Raw genomic sequence first — 23,234 nt, 5'->3', positions numbered from 1 at the left:
GTTGCAGGGCAGCTGTAACAATTTGAATGCAATCTGTCTTTGCCACAAGCCCAGTTTATTGTCATGTACATAGATTCAGTGAGGTACAGGTATAATGAAAAGATGTTGGCAGTGGCTTCACTGGCTCAGACAACACAGAGAAACATAAATTTTACAAAAAAATACACAAGCACTGCAAGCCAGTGTAGAGAAAAAGACTGTACAAAAACAACACATTCATGCGAAACATAATTAGAAAACAAATCCATGGTAGTGCAAGAGGTGGCCTGTAGTGTTCCGTTGTCAAGATAGGAATACGGTTATGCAGGTCGGTTCAAGTACCTGATGGTTGTAGGGAAGTAGCTGTTCCTGAACCTGCTGGTGTGGGAGTTGATGCTCCTGTACCTCCTGCTTGACAGTGGGCATGGCCCGGATGGTGGAGATTTCTTGATGACACATATTGCCTTCCTGAGGTAGCGCCTCATGTGGATGCTTTAACGTGGGCTGAGTGCACCACTCTCTGCATCCTCTTGTTCTCCCTTCTGTTGGAATTGAGAACTTGGCTCTGATGCAGTCAGTCAGGATCTCTGCTCAACTTTTTCAAAATTTAAAATCCATATCCATTAAAAAATAATAATTTAACACCAGAAATTATGAATTTGACAACGGTGTAAAAATTTGAACTTGCAGGCTGTAGGGAATGAACAATACTGACAAATTGCTAAATATTGTGAACCATTATTTAAATTAAGATTTAACTAAATGGTTGAGAAAAGAAATTAGTTATGGTAGCTGTGTACTGAAAAACCAGTATCAACCGACTTCATCATAAGTGATAGCTGCTGGAAAGCCTCTAACATTACACATCGCATGGGACATTGTGTGTGACGAGGTTCAGCTGGCTAATTAATGCCACCAGGGACAGAGCACTTTACTGTGGCAGCAGACTCGTGTTTTTTGTCACATTTTAAAACATTACCTTGTTTGTGCAAAGCTTTTAGTCTTCGAGTACGTTACTATTTCATGTTTTTTAAGAAAATGTCAGTCTTTTGAAAAGCCTGGCTTTTACTATTTAGCTTCCCTTGTTCTGTACGTTCTACTGCTTTTAGGGTAAGTTAGCAGCCCAAACCGATACTTCGTGCTGCTTCTGACATGCCACTAAAGATGCTTCCAAATTACCATGGCAAATGCACCCTTCTTTCACCATCAATCCTGGGAAATATAAAGAGCTTGACCTCCTGATCCCTTTTAGCAGAACCTTGCGAACCATCATGGAATTGTTCCTCTCTCCTGGGCTGTTTAATGCACAGATCTGGTTCACTCTTTTCATACGCTTAAAATTTGCTCAATGCTGAAAACTGGGATTGTGGGGTAATTACTGACGGTTTTATAAGTGCATGCAGAACATTAGCCTCTCTGCAACCAGTTCTTTATGATGTGATGTTTGGTGAAAACACAACCAAGTGACCCAGTGCCACCAGGAGGCATTAAAACTATGCCTTCCACATTGGGTTAAAAGAGAGGGCACTTGAAGTATTTTTTGGAGGAAAAAAATCTGGTGTTTGAATCAAGACATTGTTAAACCAGTCCCCAATGAATTGAACGGGATGAGGATGGCTACAATTTCCATTTAGTAAAAGTACTTTGGTCCTCAAATTAAGATGCTTCTGGTTAAGGCAAATTTTATTAAGAAAATGGGACAGTTTAGACTTTATGTACTTGCACAGTTTAAAATAAATGTGTTCTAAAAAACAGTGAAAATACACTACAAACCTACAGATGCAGGAAGCTTAACACTAAAACTGAAAATGCTGGAAATACTCAGCAGGTCAGGCAACATTTTGGCACAGATGGGGAAGGGAAACAGTCCATGTTTCAGGTCGGAGAGCTCAGCTTGCTGAAATGTTCCAGCAATTTCTGACTTTGTTTTGATATTTGAAAAACCTCTGTCAGGGCTGATCTCAATGTTTGGAGGCAAACGTGGATAATAACTAATTTATAATAAATCCAGATTAATGAAAATCCTGCAGTGTTTTTGTTTCTGCAGTTAAATTACAAGTACAACTGATTTCAGCGGTTAACTTATTCTGAAAGTCAAACCTGTAAGAACAACACTGTTCCACTCGTAACTCATTACATTTACATGTTTTATTTTCCAGAATGATTGTCTTTGGTATCCTGACTCTGATCCTCAGCTGGGGTTCTCTGGGTCTGGACACTGCTGCAGCTGTGGTAAGTCATGGAATGATCCTGTGTGTGTGCGCAATGCAATTCTTCCTGCAGCATACAATCAGTGAATTCTACTTGTAAAAATATGATCAATATATACAGAAATAGAGTTTACATATTTATGCACATCAAAAGAACATGCAATTCATCAGTAACCCATACCCACCACTTCAAGGAATCTTGTTAGTTTCCACTACCATCACTGTATCAATTTCCTCCAAAAAAATGTCATTCTAGATTAACAATACAATTTGAGACAAATTGCTGGAGTAGCACATGGTAAGATGATGTTTTGGTTCGGGACCATCCTTCAGGTTTGAAGTACGGTACCGACTCAAAACGTTATTTGTACATGTTCTCCAGAGATGCTGCCTGACCCGTTGAGCTACTCCAGCACTTTGAGTCTTTTTTGTGTAAACCAACATCTGCAGTTGCTTGTGTCAACAACACAGTTCCTTGGATTTCACCTGCCTTCAAGGATGTGGGCAATTCTAAGTAGGAATTCAAACAGGACATGGTAATGTGGCCAATTAACAGAGAACGGATAAATCAAACCTTCCTCTGCCTATGAATGCAGTGATTTAAAGTAAGTCCATCATCACACCCTGCACACCCTGTGCAATATCTTTGAGAGAATCTCCCACTCCAACAAATCCAAATATACTTCAAGGTTAATATATACATTTTCCTTCAGGCATACACAAAAAAATGAAGTCTCCACCATACAGTTCTTTGATTTTAATATCTTCCTTCTCATATTTTCAGACATTTTATTTTAAATTGCAAATTGTTTAACTTCCATATGTTTCAGGGGATCAGTGATTTCTGCGTGGCTCCAGATAAATTCATCATGAACATGACCCAGAATAAAATCAACTCGGGTAAATTAACGCTTTTTAATTTAAAAAAAAATTGTTTTATATAAAAATGATTCTTCCACCTTCTCCCCCAAACTGGCAACTTACATAAACAATGCTGTTCTGCGGGCCATTGGCCTTGCTACCCTTTTAATGGGTAGTTTTTAAAAAAAAAAGTGTTCCTGGACAATAAATAACAGTTATTCATCTCTGGCTAATCTCATCTCATCCCAATTCAGGACTTTATAATACACGTGCAGAGAAAAATATGAAAAATAGCACAAGATTCATTAGACCCATCATTCTAGATCCATTCTGCTTTCTTTGAATCAATTCTTTCCCAGGCACTTGTATTTTTCTTGTTCATATATGTTGCAGCTCCCATCGTATCAATTATGTATAATACCAACGACGTGTGTTCTATATATAATTATTTATCCTTTTGTGGGACAATCTTAAATTCGTGACTTTTTCTCAATAAATCAATTTTTCCAAGACTCAAAATTGTGATAATTGGATAGTTACGCTTTTTGTCTATGGAAATGACTGTTTCATTTTGAAACTAAAACCTAAATATTGATGCGGACCATTTAGCATCTTGCTAGAAGATGGAATCCAAAAGATTCTCAGTCAAGCTGCTGCTTGCATTTTCAAATTGTGTGTACTTCCTGGATAGAAACTGATTTCAGAATAGTTGTGCACTTGTACAGGTTCTTTGCATAAATAGCTGGAAATGTGCTAACTTATGGCTGTTTGGTTCTGTTCCAGATGTTGTGCATTATTATCTATACTGCAGCCACAGCACGCGAAACCCATTCCAAAAGGTACACGTTCTGTTTTATTGCGATAGGATATGAAGGTGATGCAATTGAACTCTTTTTTTAAATGAGCTTCAGATATGGGATGATCTAATTGACTTCTGACTTCCTACAAAACTAATGCAAACTGATTTCTTAATGCAATGCTATCTTATAGTGTGTTTGGAAAAATAAGGTGGAATAGAGCTGACTTGTAAGGTCTTTTAGGAAGCTGGTGCAAGTGTGAAGAACTGCTTGTCCTTCCATGGAGTAACGTTCTGTAAATTTCAGTCCAGTAGATCAGAATTGGTGAGCTAAACTCGTTTCTCAACACTAACCACTACCTCCGCATGATCTACTATGGACTGCGTTTTGGTTGCAATCCAGACAAGTTTTGCACTATTATGGTCTAGTTACCTTTATTACTGATTATTAATTTGATTGTGTATATATATATATATATATGTACATTTTGTATAAATGGGCCCAAAAAGCTGCAGTGAATCTCATTTTTTTAAATTAGAACAGGATTTTTTATATTGTTAGCTGAACAATTGAAATGAAAAATAAAATTAAAGTGAGTTTTGAATGCAATATTTAAGTCAGTATATTCTTTCCTTTTCTGCAGACTCTGTCAAGTTTCCAGCGCTCCCTGACAACCATGCAGCTACAGGTCCAAGGATTGATGCACATTGCCATCCCAGTATTCCCCATGGCACAGGTGGAAGCAGAGACTTCTCTTTGCAATGTCTTTTCCAGTCTGATTGTTAACGTGTCCAAAAGTGTTTCGTCACCTCTTGAGATCCAGTGCTTTTGTTGTGCTCTACATGCCAGCACCTCTAACTGGACACGTGTTTATTCATTGTGCTTAGCTAAAGAAGGCACTCCCTCTTCTCCCCTCTCCCATCAGGCAAGAGTTACAGACGTTTGAAAACGCACACCTCCAGATTCAGGGACAGTTTCTTCCCAGCTGTTATCAGGCAACTGAACTGTCCTCTCAGCAGCTAGTACTATCCTCTCGCCAGCTAGAGAGTTTTTCTGACCTCTCATCGACCCCATTGGAAACTTTTGAACTATCTTTAATTGAACTTCACTGAACTTAATCTTGATCTAAACGTTATACCCTTGAACCTGTCTCGGTTCACTGGAGGGCTTGACTGTAATCATGTATAGTCTTTTTGCTGACTGGATAACACGCAACAAAAAGCTTCGCACTGTAGCTTGGTACAAGTGACAACAATAATAAACAAAACTAATGGATAACGTATGCGAATGCATTAGAACATTTGTAGTTAAAATACAAAGTGCTGGAGTAACCTAGTATCTTTAGAGGACGAGGATGTGTGACGTTTCGGGTCAGGACCCTTCTCCAGACTCATTGGATTAGAACATTTATTTCTTTAGACTTAGAGTTCGGTTATTCTATTATGCGTTTAAGTTTCCGCATTGTTGGGTATATTAATGGAAAAAATTGTTGATAAATGTAACTTAATTTTATTTGATATGCATTCTGGCACCGTTTTGTTTACGAACTAAAACACTGCCTAGATCTTTTTCCATTTTACAACAATTCATGGTTCAAGTAATTTAATTAGAGTTTTAACTCTGCTACTGTGATACGACAGCCTAAAACAAGGTCAAAATGACATCTACCATAATTGTGGACATGAATCCTTCATGACCCTTTTAATTTAGACACTTCAGTACCTGAAATCCCCATGAATCATTAAACAGCAGAAAATTATTTGAAAGCCACCTTTGCTGCTCAGAATAAAAATCATGAGGGTCTCTTATCCCATGGTTTGTGGAGTCAGTGTTCTAAGCATGGTGACAGATATAATGCTATTTGATGGAGCCATTGAATTCCAACAAGCCAGTTTCCTCCAATTTTTTTATGACTGAAACTGCTTTGATTTGTTTTGAATAAATAAAAACTCTCCATCCTTTTTTGACAGAAGGACATTATTGGAATAATACAGGTGCTCAATAAATCTGAATCCAATTTGCACCAACTCACAGCAATGCTCGACTGCCGAGGTCTGCACAAGGTAAACATATACATAAACTAATCTCATCTGCCTGTACATGATCCCTATCCCTCTTCCATGTGCCTATCTGAAAGCCTCTTAAACACCACTGTTGTATCTGCCTCCACCACCTCCTCTGGCGGCGCATTCCACGCGTCCACTATATGGGTAAAAACTTGCCCTGTACATCTCCATCCCCCTCTCACCTTAAAACTTTCCCCCTCCCACCACAGAAATAATTCCTCTCCTTCTTTAGTAGGATGTGTGCTTCCATGTAGTCTGTTTGCTGCCTTTCAGCTTGGCCAAGAATGGCTCAGGAAGGTGGAGGAGAGCGATGGATAGAGCAAAGGGAGTGTCTGTGTGAGGGGAAATGATACAGCTGATGGACAGGTGACCTCCTGTCTCTGTGTGAGGTGTGGCTGCTGATGTGAGGTCTGGGTGGGGTGTAGTACAGCCCTCTGAGAGCATGGGACAGAGTATATAAAGGAAACAAATGCAAAAAGAGAGGAATGGCAGGCACAAATGGCCAATTCTGACAAAACAGAAAGAAAGAGCAAGTCATCTGAAATCGGAGAATTGAGTATTGATTGCTGCAAGCTGTACTGCAAAAGATGCTGTGCTGAGCCTTCAGTTTGTGTTTGGCCTTGTTGCAATAGTGCGGCAGGCCATGGGGAGAGAGGTCGGAGAGGGATTGAGATGATCAGTTCAATGGCAGGCAGGCTCACCTCTGTAGACTGAGTGCAACTGCTCCTTGCGCTCGCTTTCCCCAACGTGGGCGAGGCCACAAATGTAGCAGACCAGATTGGCAGAAGTGTAGGTAAGCCACTGCCTTACCTGGAATGACCAGGTCCTTCAGTGGTGGGAATGGAAGCTGTAAGTGGACAGATGTGCTGTGGAGGCATACTCTGGGTCAGGGAGCGGTGGGTGGAGATAGAAGAGTGGATTCAGGAGTACATCAGCTGTGTAGTTATCATATCATATCATATCATATATATACAGCCGGAAACAGGCCTTTTCGGCCCTCCAAGTCCGTGCCGCCCAGCGATCCCCGTACATTAACACTATCCTACACCCACTAGGGACAATTTTTACATTTACCCAGCCAATTAACCTACATACCTGTACGTCTTTGGACGTAGTTGCATCTCACATTGTTGGATCTAATTGTTTGTTTGTTTGTTTTAACCAAGGATTACTTGGATGCCCTGAATGGTGTTTGCTACGACGGTGTTGAGGGGCTGCTCTACCTGTTATTATTCTCACTCCTTGCTGCAGCTGGATTCTGTGCCTTGATCTGCTCTATATCCCGTGGCTATGTTCACTTTGCAAGCAGGCAAGTGGAGGAAATTTTAAATATTTCTAGGAATTATTGCAGAAGTCCAGAAGTACCTTAGAGGGGCAATTGGAGGGTGATTCACTGCAGAGATTGATATTGCAAGAAATTGGATAAAGACCACAGGGGTACTGTTTCCAGAGATTGAGTATTCTCAAGCAGAGGAACATAGACGGAAGATTTATAACAGCATCCCTGCTTTATGCAGAAGGGTCTGAGGCTGAAGAATGAGTTACTTTTGGAGTGAATAAATAGGATAAAGACCATGTTGTCATTTAAGAATAGATCCAAATATGTAACATGCAGTTGCTTCAATTAAGATTAATGTGGAATTACACTCGTATTAAGAAGGAACAGGTAACATGTCTGAAAATCCATTCATTTAATGAAAATTAAGATGCTGAATATGCTGCTGTTGGAAAATCGTTTTCAGCAATCCAAATATGGTGCATATTAATTTGTGGAGATAGAGAAAATGTCCTTGATGCCTCTAAAAATGTGTATTTTGTGACAACAGGAACTGCATGGATTCCTCTTGTTGGTTTATTGCTGCCATCCTAACATGAGCTATTTTGTGCTGCAGAGATCGAGATTATGATGACATGGATGAAGCCGACCCTTTTAATCCACAGGCTCGTCGCATAGCAACCCACAACCCGACCCGAAGCCAGATACACAGCTTCTGCAGTTTCAACAGCAGTACAGGCAGTCAGATCAGTGTCCAGCCAGCTGCCAACACCAGCAGCGCTCAGCCACTCAACACAGCCCCTGTGTCCGAGTACATGTACGTACATCAGTTGTACTAAACTCCAGTTACACTACTGGCCTTGGAACACCTTCTGATCTTGTGTCTCTACTGTAATTGCAGTTTGTGCAGTCAAGTAGTTTATTAAAACTACTGTAGGTTACTATATAATAGTAGGTTATTAAACCACTAAGTTACTACATAATATGAAAATTATGATTTTCATATCATTTATTTCTATGATACTGTTTAATATAATTTACAAAGATTGGGTAAAACCACAAGGAGTGAACAACAAAGATATTGTGCAGAAACAAAAAATGCAGATGCTAGTTAATACATGAAAGGACACACATTGCTGGAGTAACTCAGCAGGTCAGGCAGCATCTCTCGGGATAGACGCAAACAGCTGGAGTAACTCAGCGGGACAGGCAGCATCTCTGGAGAGAAGGATTGGGTGACGTTTCGGGTCGAGACCCTTCTTCAGATGTCTGAAAAGGGGTCTCGACCCGAAATGTCACCCATTCCTTCTCTCCAGAGATGCTGCCTGTCCCGCTGTTACAAAAGCTGTTTGTGTCTATCTTCGGTTTAAACCAACATCTGCAGTTCCTTCTTACACACAGCATCTTTGGGGAACATGGATAGACGATGTTTTGGGTTGAAACCTTCAGACGTCTCAACCCGAAACGTCACCTGTCCATGTTCCTCAGAGAGTTTCCTGACTTGCTGAGTTCCTCCTGTACTTTGTGTCCTTAAGAAATATTGTGCAACTGTTCATTATAAAAAAATACAACTGTCCATGTCTTTGACTAATACTAGAAATTAAATATCCAAAAAGAATTAAATAGCTTTATGAGAACTATAATTACTAAAGGTTTTCCAATACATTTTCTAGTGGGTTACTGAGGATTGCAGAACTTATCAAGTGTGTATAAAAACCATGAGGACAGTTTAATGAAAACAAACCCCCTCATAACATGATGCTAATTATTTTATTATACTGATTGATGCAACCCACAATTAATTTCATTTCTCCTACACAGGAATAACACTGTGTTATTTGGTGGGAATCCTCGATTTGAAAATGTTCCACTGATCGGCAGGAATTCACCGCCACCTTCGGTACGTAGGGAACATGAGGCAAATCTATCTTGAGGATGTTTGCTGTGATTCTTTTCCTAATTTTCTTTTGGACTGTTTTCATTCATTCCTCGTTATATTGAGCAAATAGTATCATGTGATAGAATGGTGCAGCACATGAACAGGCCCTTCGGGACACAATGTTTGTGCCGAACTAGACCAACTATTACCTGCCTGCACAGAACCCTATCCCTCCATTCCCTGCATATTCATGTGCCCATCCACAGGAAACATTAACCGTAGGCCTTGTCACCCTGCCCCGATAAGTGCAAAAGATCCCACAATGAGGAGGAATTTCTTGAGTAAGAGGGTGGTGAATCTGTGAAATTCATTGCCACTGACGGCTGTGGAAGCCAAGTCTATGGGTAATTTTAAAGCAGAGATTAATAGGTTAATGAGTAGTACGGTTGTTAAAAGGTTACGGGAAGGAGTCAGGCGAGTGGGGTTGAGAGGGAAAAATAGATCAGCATGATCGAATGGTGCAGAGGATGCACAAAAAATGCAGATGCTAGATAATACATGAAAGAACACACATTGCTGGAGTAACTCGATGGGCTGATTGCCCTAATTCTGCTCCTATGGTTTATGGTCATACTTTAGAAGGAGAGCAGGTTTAGTGAACACCTACTGCTTAACCAAATCACACTGATCTATCATAGGATACATGGCAGATGCAGTTTAATGTAGATAAGTGTGAGGTTATTCACTTTGGAAGTAAGAATAGAAAGGCAGATTATTATCTGAATGGTGTCAAGTTAGGAAGAGGGGATGTTCAACGAGATCTGGGTGTCCTAGTGCATCAGTCACTGAAAGGAAGCATGCAGGTACAGCAGGCAGTGAAGAAAGCCAATGGAATGTTGGCCTTCATAACAAGAGGAGTTGAGTATAGGAGCAAATAGGTCCTTCTACAGTTGTACCGGGCCCTGGTGAGACCGCACCTGGAGTACTGTGTGCAGTTTTGGTCTCCAAATTTGAGGAAGGATATTCTTGCTATTGAGGGCGTGCAGCGTAGGTTCACTAGGTTAATTCCCGGAATGGCGGGACTGTCGTATGTTGAAAAGCTGGAGCAATTAGGCTTGTATACACTGGAATTTAGAAGGATGAGGGGGGATCTTATTGAAACATATAAGATAATTAGGGGATTGGACACATTAGAGGCAGGAAACATGTTCCCAATGTTGGGGGAGTCCAGAACAAGGGGCCACAGTTTAAGAATAAGGGGTAGGCCATTTAGAACGGAGATGAGGAAGAACTTTTTCAGTCAGAGAGTGGTGAAGGTGTGGAATTCTCTGCCTCAGAAGGCAGTGGAGGCCAGTTCGTTGGATGCTTTCAAGAGAGAGCTGGATAGAGCTCTTAAGGATAGCGGAGTGAGGGGGTATGGGGAGAAGGCAGGAACGGGGTACTGATTGAGAGTGATCAGCCATGATCGCATTGAATGGCGGTGCTGGCTCGAAGGGCTGAATGGCCTACTCCTGCACCTATTGTCTATTGTCTATATTCTAATATTTTTATTGTACAAAATGTCAAATAATTTTGATCTTGGCCACAGAAATACTGAAGACAGTCTGTCAGCTTATCTGAAAAGTTACAGTAGTATAAATATATTTCAAAGTGGATTTACTTGAAGTATGTGTTGCTGAATGTGATATGACAGTTGTTGATGGATAAGGAAGGTTTAGAGGGATATGGGCCGAACACAGGCAAATGGGACTAGCGGAGATCTTGGTCGACATGGATGATTGGAGCTGAAGGGTCTGTTAGGTGCTCTATAACTCTATGACAGTCAAGCTAAACACAATGTACATTATTCAGTATATCCCTCTCTTCACCTCCTTGATGGAAATGCACGAGTCAGCGGGAAAGAGAACCGCAGTGATCTAATCTAGCTCCATCCTCTGAGGCTTCTCACTCAGGTAGTGGAAATAGATACATTTTGAAGAATATTCATTAAAAAATTCACAGGTTTGATGACTGTTCAGATAGAATAGCTGCGAGGTGCTGGGCAGCAGTTTGGGTGAAAGGGATGATGTTGGGGGAGCCTTTATCTTCACAGCAGAAAGCCACCTTTCCTAGTTTCACTTGTCATAGAAAACGGAGCTGGCTGTGATGTTGCAAACGTGGCGACCTCACACGATCAAATGTAGACAGAGGACACTCATGAAATACTCTTGGTAACTGATGGGAGCAATCCTTATCCTGACGTATAAAATAGGCAGCAAACTATCTCTCACTTTCTTTATGATACACCTGCATGCCATTTATTGCAACTTCATCACAGTCCATTTGGGACAGGGTTTTGTAAAATGTATAAGTATTCGTAATTACATTATTTCTCTTATACTTTGGTTGATTATCATTTGATTAGTGGGGAGAGAGGACACTCAGAGATAATTGTATGACACTCAGAAAATTGTATGATGTTTTGTATAAATATTTTATGGCAAAATATATTTACAAATTTTGAAGCCACAGGATCATATTAATATATATATTTATATATATATATTTACAAAGCCACATGATCATATTAATTTCAAAGAAATTAGTCTTTCTGTTATTGACTCTTTTTACATTTAACATGGAGTTATTGAAATGTTCAACATAAATATTACACCGATAAAGGAATGCTTGAGGCAGAGGTTTCTGCCAGTAAATGGGACTATTTGTGTTGATGCATTGTGATGGTGCATCTCCCCTTCATGGAGTCAAGTTCTTTGTACTATTTCATGTTCACTTCAGTGAGCAAGGATTAACTTAAATGTTTATTATTAACTCCTTTTATTCATAAGTGACAAAGTATTTTGTTTAAGCCTATCGGAATACTTGGCTACTAGTGGAAGGGTGGTATTAGGGTGCACAATGAGATTGGCAGTATCCAAAGGGTGAGTATTTATCTGGTTCACAATGTGGTAAAGTCACATCAGCCATGACCACTGGGTGGCGCCAGCAATGGCTGCCTCGCCAAAAGTATGTCTGTCCTTTCCTTCTTTGTGTTTTAATTGTTTGTGTTAAATATGTTTTTAGTGTTCTTTAGCTTGTTTTATGTGGGGTGGGGGTTGGGGGAAACTTTTTCTAATCTCTTACCTCGATGGAGATGTGATTTTTTTTCCGTATCATATCTACGTCCGCACTGCGGCCTAACATTTCGGAGTTAGCAGCCTTTGCTGGAGACCGATTTTGAGAGCTCCACCGCGGTCGCCTGCAGACTTACCATCGCGGAGCTCGCAATCCCTTTTCCAGGGGCTGACCTTGGAGCTCCAACCATGGGTGCTTGCGGATTTAACATCACAGAGCCTGCGGTCTCTGGTCAGAGACCAACTTCGGGGACTCCAAGCCGCAGGAGTTTCGATTGCCCCGGCGCGGGGGGCTTCAACCATCCCGACCGCCCCGACGCGGGGGCTTCGACCGACCCAACGCGGGGGTTTCGACCGCCAGCTGCGGGAACTTCGATCACCCCGACGGATGGTTTGATTGCCCTGACAGGGAAAATATAGAGGAAGGAGATTGGACTTTTTTGCCTTCCATCACAGTGAGGAATGTGGGGAATCCGCTGTGGTGGATGTTAATGTTAACTTTAATGTAGTTGTGTGTCTTGTTGCTTTTTTTTGTATGGCTCTCTGGTAATTCACAAATCACTGTACCTTAATTGGTACACGTGACAATAAAAGACCTTTGAAACCTTTGAAATACCTTTATGAAGCCTGTGAAGAGGAGAAAATATGTATACAAGGATTTGAATCCAGTTCTTAATTGAGAAATATCTTCATTTAGGATTTTTAAATTAAATTGAAAGATACAGCAAGTATCGGCTTGCCATTCGGCCACACCAACAATCGATCACCTATTCACCTATTCACACTAGTTCTATGTTATCCCACTTTATTATCCACTCAGGGCAATTTACAGAGGCCAATTAACTTGCATGTCCTGGGGATGTGGGAGGAAACCAAAGCATCTGGGGAAATCTACAGGGAGAAAGTGCAAACTCCACACAGACAGTATTCGGGATCAGGATCGAACCCGGGTCTCTGGAGCTATGAGGTAGCAGCTCTACCAGCTGTGCCACTGTCAGTATTTAGCAAGAGACTGGTAGTTACATTAACCATTTCTCACTTGTTTTCAAGCCTCCATTTGTTGATTTTAATTTTTTTAATTTATCGTTATGGTTTTTGTTTCAACAACAGAATTTTCTCAAAGTTAAGTTAGTGCTTTGTGGTTTTTTTCTACTGCCTTTTAAGATTGAGGAATATTCCATGTGATCAAATTAAAGTTGCATTCTGTTACTGGTTCTGTGTTTCAAAAACTGTTTGTAATGCCATTATTTCATTTTTCTGGATAATTTTCGAGCTGAATTATCAGTGATACGAAATAGTAAGTTCTCGGCATTTTTTGTTCTATCATATTTTGTTTCATTTCCACCAGTGGTCATTTGATATTCTTTAAATCAACCGTCTATCATGATTTTTCCATTATTATGTCATTTATAATATTGTATCTCAACCATTACATAAGGAAAAGCAGGAGTTTTGGATTCAGCTGACTTGAATCTGCCAGCCCCAGAGGTTCCCTTTTCATTCGGAACATCTTACATTTACAATTAAATTGAATCCACAAAGAAATACACACTCCTGCAACCTTTTGTGTACATTTTTGTAATTACTTCAGTAATTTATATTTGTCTCATGAAATTGTGGTTAGTGGTAAATTAAAACTAAAACCTTTTGTTTATTTCTTGTATTAGTAATACAGCATAGAAACGGGCCCTTCGGCCCAACTTATCCATGCTATCAAATGCCCCATCTAAACAAGTCCCCTTTGCCTGCATTTCCTCCATATCCATTTAAATCTTTTCTATACATGTACCTGTCCAAATGTCTTTTAAATGTTCCTGCCTTGACCACTTCCTCTGGCAGCTCATTCCACACACCCACCTGGGTGAAAAAGGTTGTCCCTCAGATTCCTATCAAATCTTACCCCTCTCACCTTAAACCAATGCCTTCAGGTTCTTGATTCCCGTAATCTAGGCAAAAGACTGCATTCACCATATCTATTCCCCTCATACTATTATACAACTCTATAAGATCACCTCTCAGCTTCCAGCGCTCCATGGAATAAAGTCCTAGCCTGCCCAACCTCTCCTTCTAGCTCAGGCCCTCAAGTCCCAGCAATATCCATGTAAATCTTCCCTGCACTCTTTCCAACTTAGTGGCATCTATTACTGGAACAAACTCATGTGATATTTCTTTATCACTCCTATCCATTTTATTTTTTAACATCTCCACAGTCAACCTTTAAAACCATTCCATAAACAACAAGTTACATCCAATTGTGGCAAACTTGATTTTTCATTCAACCTTGCTGCTGCTACAAAAGTGAGTGGTTTTGCATATAGTGAAGATGGTTGTGAAAGATTGCAGCAGGATCTGGATTGATTGGCCAGGTGAACAGAGGAATGGTTGATGGAATTTAATACAGAGAAGTGTGAGGTGTTTCATTTTGGGACATCGAACTAGGGCAGGACCTACACAGTAAATGGTCGACCTCTGGGTTGTGTTATAGAGCAGAGGGATCTGGGAGTACAGGTGCATGGTTCTTTGAAGGTCGAGTCGCACGTGGATAAAGTGGTGATAAAGGCTTTTGGCACTTTGGCCTTCATCAGTCAGAGAGAGTATTGAGTATAGAAGATGGGAGGTCATGTTGCAGTTGTATAAGATGCTGGTGAGACCGCATTTACAATAGTGTTCAGATCTGGACACCAGGTTATAGGAAAGATATTGTCAAGCTTGAAAGGGTTCAGGAAAGATTTGCGAGGATGTTGCCAGGACTAGAGGGTGTGAGCGATAGGGAGAGGATGAGTAGGCTGGGTCTCATTCCATATTCCATGGAGTGCAGGAGGATGAGGGGTGATCTTATAGAGGTGTACAATATCATGAGAGGAATAGATTGAGTAAATGCACAGAGTCTCTTGCCCAGAGTAGGGGAATCGGGGACCAGAGGACGTAAGTTCATAAAAGATTTAATAGGAATCCGAGGGGTAACTTTTTCACACAAAGGGTGGTGGATGTATGGAACAAGCTGCCAAAGGAAGTTGTTGAGGCTGGGTCTATCCCATCATTTAAGAAACAGACAGGTACATGGATAGGACAGGTTTGGAGGGATATGGATCAAGCATCGGCAAGTGGGACTAGTGTAGCTGGGACATTGTTGGCCGGTGTGGGCAAGTTGGGCCAAAGGACCTGTTTCCACACTGCATCACTATGACTAACCTGTCAGTGAAATTTCTCCTGTAAATGTTTCTACCCTTTAACCTAGAATATTTTATTATCTGTTTGCTAACTGTATTTTGTGATCACTGAATTCAAAACTTGCTTTTTATTATCTTACATTACTCTTGTCACTGAACCTCCGAGACTCAACTTGTTCATCAAAAATCACATTGCATTGTATATTTTAATGTTTGAATGTTTATTGAGATGTTTCCTTACTGATTGTTTATCTCTCCCTTCCAGTACACACCCAGTATGAGAGCAACCTACCTTGCCGTGAGTGAAGAACCAAACAGAATTTACGGAAATATATTTCCTGTTTAACATTACTGCTGGGCTTCATAGCAGAGTTCAAAAGTTCTAAATAATAGCCCAAAGTCTTACTGTACTAAACAAAGAACGTACTCTGGCCAAAACCTTCTGATTCAATGAAGCCTGATGGAGCAAGTCAAGAGATGCCGGCAATTTATTAACATTTTTACTGAAATGATGTTCATAATGACAGTTATTGAATGCTTGACATTATCTCTGAAAATACTGCATGATTTTTTATGTACCTTCATTGATATGATATGTGCTTAGAAGATGATTTTGAATTGTTTTTCAATTAGCATTTGATACAAGGAGTGCCTTGCAGACACCTTTTTTTAAAATAGCTGAATATCCAAGGTGTCCACATCAAAGTTTAATGATGAGTTTAATTCTAGGGCTTTAATCACATGATTAATTGCAGAACACCGTTGAGACTGATTTATTTTATTCTTGATCAGGGTGCACAGTAGAGAAGATGATACGATCAAACATTGCATTTCCCCAAAAAGATCAACACTATTCTAACCGGTTCACTGTGCTTTTGTGTGTTTGCTATCTTGCATTCTGCCAGTCAATAGATCAGGGATCAACAAATGAGCGTGAGGGCCAAGGGGAATAAGAAAAGTCCAACTTTTTTTAAACAAATAAAAATTCTCAACACGTAATTTCTTTAAGGACTGACTCTGCCATGAATTTTCTTCAGTAAATTTTAGTTAATACCATTTTATACGAGAGATGCAAATACCAAGCCAGTCAGTCTGAATGACACAATTGGCACCACGGGTAATGTGTGTTTTCTGATAAAATAATCATTTGCCATTATAGTAATAGAGTTCTTTCTTTCTAATAAAACTGAATCTAAATTCAGATTTCAGATTTAAAATTTATACAGTATTAGGTTCCTTCTATCAAATAATGTGCCAGTATTTCACCAAATTGTGTTAGCTGATATGCATGTAAGGAATGGTGCCTGGCTTTAGATCTTTTTCACGTTTGATCTCCTTTCTGGAGTTGGGGATGATTTCCCTAAACGTTATCCTGTATTCTGCAGCAGCAGGAACACTTGACAGTGTCAAGCTGCATTCACTGATGTTACACCGTGAAAACGGCAGCAATCTGAGGATTTGTTGGAAATGCGAAAATTTCCAAGTAGTTGCAATTGATTCAGAGCCCCATCACAAAACATACTGCCATAGTGACTCATGGGAATTAACAGGAGCTTCAAGAAGGCTGTGTGAACTTGAGCTGATTGTCTGTTACTTACAAAGTTCACATGTTGCCACAGGTTTGTTGAAAAGCCTGCATGCTGTGTTCCAATCGTGTAGATTGTGAAAGAAGGTTTTTATGGAAGAAAGTTTCAGGCAATGACAAAGCGAGGCTCAGGATTACAGATTTTTGAATGCTTACTAATTTAAAACAATCATGTGGTAATAGCTCGGCATTTGGCTCTTAACCGGTTTGTTAACGTAAAATTATTTTTAAGCTTTCCATGTTTACATGCCACATTTATGTTTTTGCTATTTGAATGAAGTACAGATTTTATTCAAGTTTCACCTGTATGCTCCTTTGTGTTTTCCACCATCCCACCTACGTGTCCCTAGATGAGGACACCGTGAAGGAGAGAAACGCCTTTTAGATTTGTGATCCAGAATTATGTTTGTGGACTTTGTAAACACAATGTGGAGAACTATAAGCAAATGTCAGACGACATGCCTGGAGCATGGAACGAGAGCTGCTTTGACCCATCCAGGAGAGTGTGCCAGCAGAGGCCTTCCTTTGACAAGAGACAATGTTGCGTGAATAAGTAATGATCCAGGTGGCCACCTCCATGATGTATAAAGGAGGACTTTCAGCACTGCTCTGGACCCACACTGCCTCACAATTAATTCAACCACGAAACACAGATTGTGAGAACAGTCAGGCAACTACATTATCACTGTGCCACCAGCTTATGGATATCACATCCCTGGTAGTTTCTGACTTCACCGATTTCTGACCCATCTCAGGCACAGAAAAGCGACATCCATCACGTTTATTGACATCATTGATTAATGCTTGGGGTCGTCCTTGGAACCCAATTTCATTTTGATGGCGTTAAAACATGAAACTATCACATCAGAAAAAGATTTATTTGATTAAATGCAATGATCCGTTCAGCTGTGTTTCCCAAATTCAGTGTAGATTAGTGGAAAGATTTTCAAAAAGCTTAAATTTTATGTGACATTCCTGACTGCAGCAGCTACCATTGGGATGAATATTAGACAACAGAGAGTACCTGAATTGTTGTTATTATTGTCAGTTTGAAGAAGGGTCCCGACCTGAAACATCACCTATCCATTTTCTCCAGAGATGCTGCTTGACCCACTGAGTTATTCCAGCACTTTGTGGCCATCTTTGGTATAAACCAGCTCCTGTAGTTTCTATTTATTATATTAGAGATGATTACCCACTGAAGTAAAATGCACAGAGCTGGAGGAAATCTGGGTCAGGTGTTTCAGGTTGTGACATTTATTCACACTGAGACCCAAAAAGTCATCTGTCCATTCCCTCCACAGATGCTGCCCGTCCTCTTGAGCACCTCCAGTATGTTGTGTTTTGCTCAAGACTTCACTATCGCAGTCTGTTGTGTCTCCATTACCCAGTGAAGTAATGGGTCACAGGACAACTAACTGTAGAACCAGAAGAAAAGGTCCATGTGTGATGTGTGCCCATAGCAAGTGATGGGGCTAATGGCTGGGGAGATGAGCTCATAGTTCCAAATGAGACAATGCAGTCGTACTCTGATGTGACAGATTGCGTCAGTGATTTGCACGTTACAGCATTCTCTTGGTAGATCCTTGACTTGCAAACATAGATGAGTCTAATGTCTTAATAAGGGTCCCAACCCGTAATGTCACCCATCCATTTTCTCCAGCGATGCTGCCCAACCTGCTGAGTTACTCAAGCACTTTGTTTCTATCTTAGATGAATAAAGCATGATTGCCTCAGCTTCATGGGCGGGCAGAGGAGGCAAAGGGGGTTGTGGATAGGTTTTACTGCCATGTAGATGAACAAGCCTGTAATGCACAATCTTTGTCCATGGGCCAAGTACCCTCAATCTAGGAATCAGCCTTCTGATTCCATGCTGCATTCACACGTGAGCAAATCTTCCCTGGATAGAGAACACAAAAGAACATAGGGTATCAACAAAGCCCTGTCATAATCTGGAAAACCTTTTATTTTGTGTTCCAACCCCTTTGTCACAAAGAGCAGCAATCCATTTGCCTTCCTCATCACTGAGTGTATCTGCTGTCTATCCTGTGTCAGTTCAGTCTGTTTGCATTAGAAAACTCTAGAGCTCCAGTGGCCACAGATCAGGAAGCTTTCTTTTCATTGCTCCTTTGGCATGGAGAATTGGACAAAGTAAATGGGCAGTTTCTTTCAGGCCACAAGTGAATGCTGTTGGTTTCTGCTGACTACAAATCTGGGCCACTTTAAAAAACGGTCTGCTGAATTGTCCCATTCGTGGAGCCGGCATTTTCTTTACCACGCTGCATGCACTGATTTAAATTAAAAGAAGAGCTGCAACTTAAAATGTTTTACATACTCTGCCTGAACTATATCGGATGTGATTTGTTTACTAGACATCCACCGTTATTAAATCCTTATCAATGTTGCTAAGGAATTATCTTACAAACAGTTAATGACAACAGTTGTGTGTTTGATCAACAGGACTCTTGCACATACTATCCAGAACAAATGTTCTGCAGTTTGACTTGAAATCCAAACTGCTTCAGCCAACAAAATAATTATGATGAGCTGTAGAATTAAGTATTTTTGGTGCTGTATTATAATTTATGGTGAATTACTGAGTGCCAAAATGTTTTACAGCAGCTTTATTCAAGTTATTTATCCCGCCCCCAATAATTAGTGAATGTAAGATTGCCGTGTTGAAATTAAGTGAATCTTTAAGCAGCAGCTTAATCAATGTTTTTGTTTCATTTATATCAGAAAGAGTTCTAACTTTTTTTAATCGCCATTGATTCTTCATAAAAAGAATTCCCAAAATGCAATCACGAGTAAACCATGGTGAGGTCGGTAAAAGGATTAAACTGAAGACCTCTAATGTGATGCAAAGCTTTCCAAACTAAACAAAGCCCTGTGCTTCTCGGTATTCGGTTCCGACTAGATAGTTCTTGGCCAAAAATTGTACATTTGCCACATTTGAATTGAATGCACTATTATGTTTTTTTGTTTTATTATATACTTTTAATGTTGGAAGAAATGAATTCTGATGCATGAAATTCTGTATTGTACCAAACACATTACTGCAGTGCTAAACATCTTGGTTCAATGTGTTTCACTGAATGAAAAATTAATGGAAGACTAGCTAAAATTAAGAACTCTGAGGCTAAAATTAATTTGGACGTAGAAAATGAATATTGTCTATTATCAAGATCTAAAATCTTACATACTTCATTGTGAAGTGGAATTATTGTTGTCTTTTAGTTCTGCATTTAAGCACAATACCTCAAACCTGCTGCTTTGTCTGCTCCAATTTGGGTCATCTTTACATTCCAAAATACTGAGATACAGTGAGATCTTAAGCAGTATTTACTAAGCACAAATTCATGGAATTTATTCAAATGTTATCAAAGTACTTTATACCGTACATTTGGAATAGACAAAGCATGTTACTCTATATTGTGAACCACTGTTGAAACCATCGCACAAAGCCAGACTGCTGTGTGAGTTGTCTCTACTTGTGAAACCTGTTGTGGGTTTAAAAAACAGAAAAAGAACTCAAAATGCTGGAGCAACTCAGCGGGCCAGGCAGCATCCCTGGAGAACATGGATTGGTGATGTTTCGGATTGGTACCCTTCTTCAGACTCTCGACCCACAATGTCACCTATCCATGAGTTGCTCCATGGTAAACCAGCATCTGCAGAACTCAGCAGGTTAAGCTGGGTGCTGAGCATTTCTGGTCTTTTCTGCTTTTGTTTCCATCTCTACAGTGTGTAGTTAGTTGTTTACTTCAATTGATTTTTGTACTGTTTGACTGAATGTTGCAAGTTAATATATTTAAACCACTGTTTCAGTAAGAAATTAATTCTGCAGGCTAATACTTTTTGATGCATTAATATCTACTGTAGATTTCAAGAGAGCTAAAACTAAAAAACCATTGTTGTGAAATAAAGTGTTTGTTCTATGCCATTTCCAGTGAGACTTAAGGTACACAACTAACTTCATTGTCAAAGAAACAGCTTTAACACATCAAAATGATCCCAACACAAAATCAACTGAATTATCAGATTTTATTGATGTTCATTTGACAAGACCACAATTAATTTCTTGACTAAATCTGGCTCAGGGATCCATTTGATTATTATTGTGAGTTTTTAAGTATTACATAGACATTGCTGGGTTGCTTTTGACAAGTTTGTTTTAAAATGCAAAATTGTTGATGAATTTCAATGACTATTGCCACTGTTAAGCAGCATGTAAACAAGATGTGTTAATCTCATTTAAATCATGTATTAAACTTCATTTCAGAAATTTTAAATAGCATTATTTTGATAAATGTATTTAGTTATTCACAAAATGCTGGAGTAACTCAGCAGGTCAGGCAGCATCTCAGGAGAGAAGGAATGGGTGACATTTCGGGTCGAGACCCTTCTTCAGACTGGTGTCGGGGGTGGGACAAAGGAAGGATATAGGTGGAGACAGGAAGATAGAGGGAGAACTGGGAAGGGGGAGGGGAAGAGAGGGACAGAGGAACTATCTAAAGTTGGAGAAGTCAATGTTCATACCGCTGGGCTGCAAGCTGCCCAAGCGAAATGTGAGCTGCTGTTCCTCCAATTTCCGGTGGGCCTTACTATGGCACTGGAGGAGACCTATGACAGAAAGGTCAGACTGGGAGTAGGAGGGGGAGTTGAAGTGCTCAGCCACCAGGAGATCAGGTTGGTTAAGGTGGACTGAGCGAAGGTGTTGAGCGAAACGATCGCCGAGCCTGCGTTTGATTTTGCCGATGTAAAGAAGTTGACATCTAGAGCAGCGGATACAATAGATGAGGTTGGAGGAGGTGCAGGTGAACCTCTGTCTCACCTGGAAAGACTGTTTGAGTCCTTGGATGGAGTTGAGGGGGGAGGTAAAGGGACAGGTGTTGCGGTTGCACGGAAAAGTGCCTGGGGAGGGGGTGGTTTGGGTAGGAAGGGACGAGTGGATCAGGGAGTTACGGAGGGAACGGTCTGCGGAATGCAGAAAGGGGAGGGGATGGGAAGATATGGCTAGTGGTGGGGTCCCGTTGGAGGTGACGGAAATGTTCGAGGAAGATTTGTTGGATACGCTGGCAGATGGGGTGGAAGGTGAGAACGAGGGGGATTCTGTCCTTGTTACGAATGGGGGGAGGGGGAGCAAGAGCGGAGCTGCGGGATAAAGAAGAGGCCCTAGTGAGAGCCTCATCTATAATGGAAGAGGGGAAGCCCCGTTTACTGAAGAATGAGGACATCTCTGATGCCCTAGTGTGGAACACCTTATCCCAGGCGCAGATGCGGCATAGACGGAGGAATTGGTAGTAGGGGATAAACTTTTTGCAGGAGACAGGGTGTGAAGAAGTGTAGTCCAGATAGCTGTGCGAGTCAGTGGGTTTATAGTAGATGTCAGTCACTAGTCTGTCTCCTGTGACGGAGATGGTGAGGTCCAGAAACGGTGGGGAGATGGATGGTGAGGTCCAGAAACGGTGGGGAGATGGATGGTGAGGTTAGGTCAACATTGTTCTTAAAGTATTGCATTGGGGTATTTTATCTATTCCTGCAAAGTATGACTGTTTCTGAATGAAAATGATACAATAAATTATTAATTGTCAATAAAGATATTGTTAAATTGACAAGTTTTGTTTGAAATTTGCACCATTTTAAATGGTCTGTTTTAGTGAATTTAGATTCACTTTAAGTTGTACTCAATCTTCATTAAGCACATGGCGGTTATCTCTCATAATGTAATTCTCATTTGTTATCCTCTGGCATTCAAGACTAAGCAAAGTTAGATTTTGTAGCTATAATACAGGTTGATTGAAAAAGACTGAAGATTGCAGGGCATAGCTTTATGGTGAGTGGGCCAAAGTTTAAAGAAGATTGCAGGGCAAGTTTTTTGAAGGTGGTGGGGGCAGATATAATAGTGGTGTTTAAGAGGCTTTTAGATAGGCACATGGATATGGATCATGTACAAGCAGAGGAGATTAGTTTAACTTGGCATCATGTTTGACCTGGACACTGGGCCGAAGAGCCTGTTCCCAAGCTGCACTGTTCGTACTGCTCCCTGTCCTGTGTTAATTGCAACCCCTGTGCCTCACTGTACTGCTCTATGGTCTATGCTCTGTACTTCACTGTAGTGCTCCGCAGTCCATGCTCTGAGCCTCATTGCCGTTCCGTGGTCCATGCTTAACTCACTGTACTGCTCTATGATCTATGCACTGCCTCACTGTCCTGCTCCATGCTCCATGGCTCACTGTACTGCTCTGTGCTCTGTACCTCATTGCTGCACCGTACCTCACTGTACTGTTCCATGCTC

At 40.6% G+C, this 23,234-nt stretch overlaps 1 protein-coding gene across 4 annotated transcripts in view; it reads left to right on the top strand.

Annotated features, from left to right (window-relative positions):
- ttyh2 (tweety family member 2) overlaps positions 1–21,307 on the top strand; it is a 66,508-nt gene extending 45,201 nt beyond the window's left edge. Inside the window, exons 6-15 of one of the 4 annotated variants that reach the window (XM_078401122.1) lie at positions 2,139–2,211; positions 3,020–3,089; positions 3,834–3,889; positions 4,491–4,583; positions 5,818–5,910; positions 7,080–7,222; positions 7,806–8,006; positions 9,011–9,089; positions 15,617–15,649; positions 17,287–21,306. In XM_078401122.1, the coding sequence (XP_078257248.1) occupies positions 2,139–2,211; positions 3,020–3,089; positions 3,834–3,889; positions 4,491–4,583; positions 5,818–5,910; positions 7,080–7,222; positions 7,806–8,006; positions 9,011–9,089; positions 15,617–15,649; positions 17,287–17,301 (856 nt within the window). In that variant the 3' untranslated portion in view covers positions 17,302–21,306. Of the gene's footprint in view, positions 1–2,138; positions 2,212–3,019; positions 3,090–3,833; positions 3,890–4,490; positions 4,584–5,817; positions 5,911–7,079; positions 7,223–7,805; positions 8,007–9,010; positions 9,090–15,616 lie in introns of all 4 variants that reach the window. The other 3 variants (XM_078401121.1, XM_078401120.1, XM_078401123.1) reach the window with 3 other exon arrangements.
- The last annotated feature ends 1,927 nt before the right edge of the window (positions 21,308–23,234 follow it).

Source organism: Rhinoraja longicauda, chromosome 6 (genome assembly GCF_053455715.1).
Source record: "Rhinoraja longicauda isolate Sanriku21f chromosome 6, sRhiLon1.1, whole genome shotgun sequence".
NCBI lineage: Eukaryota > Metazoa > Chordata > Chondrichthyes > Rajiformes > Arhynchobatidae > Rhinoraja > Rhinoraja longicauda.
Note: the sequence above shows the minus strand (reverse complement) of the source record. Positions and strands in the feature narration are given on the sequence as shown.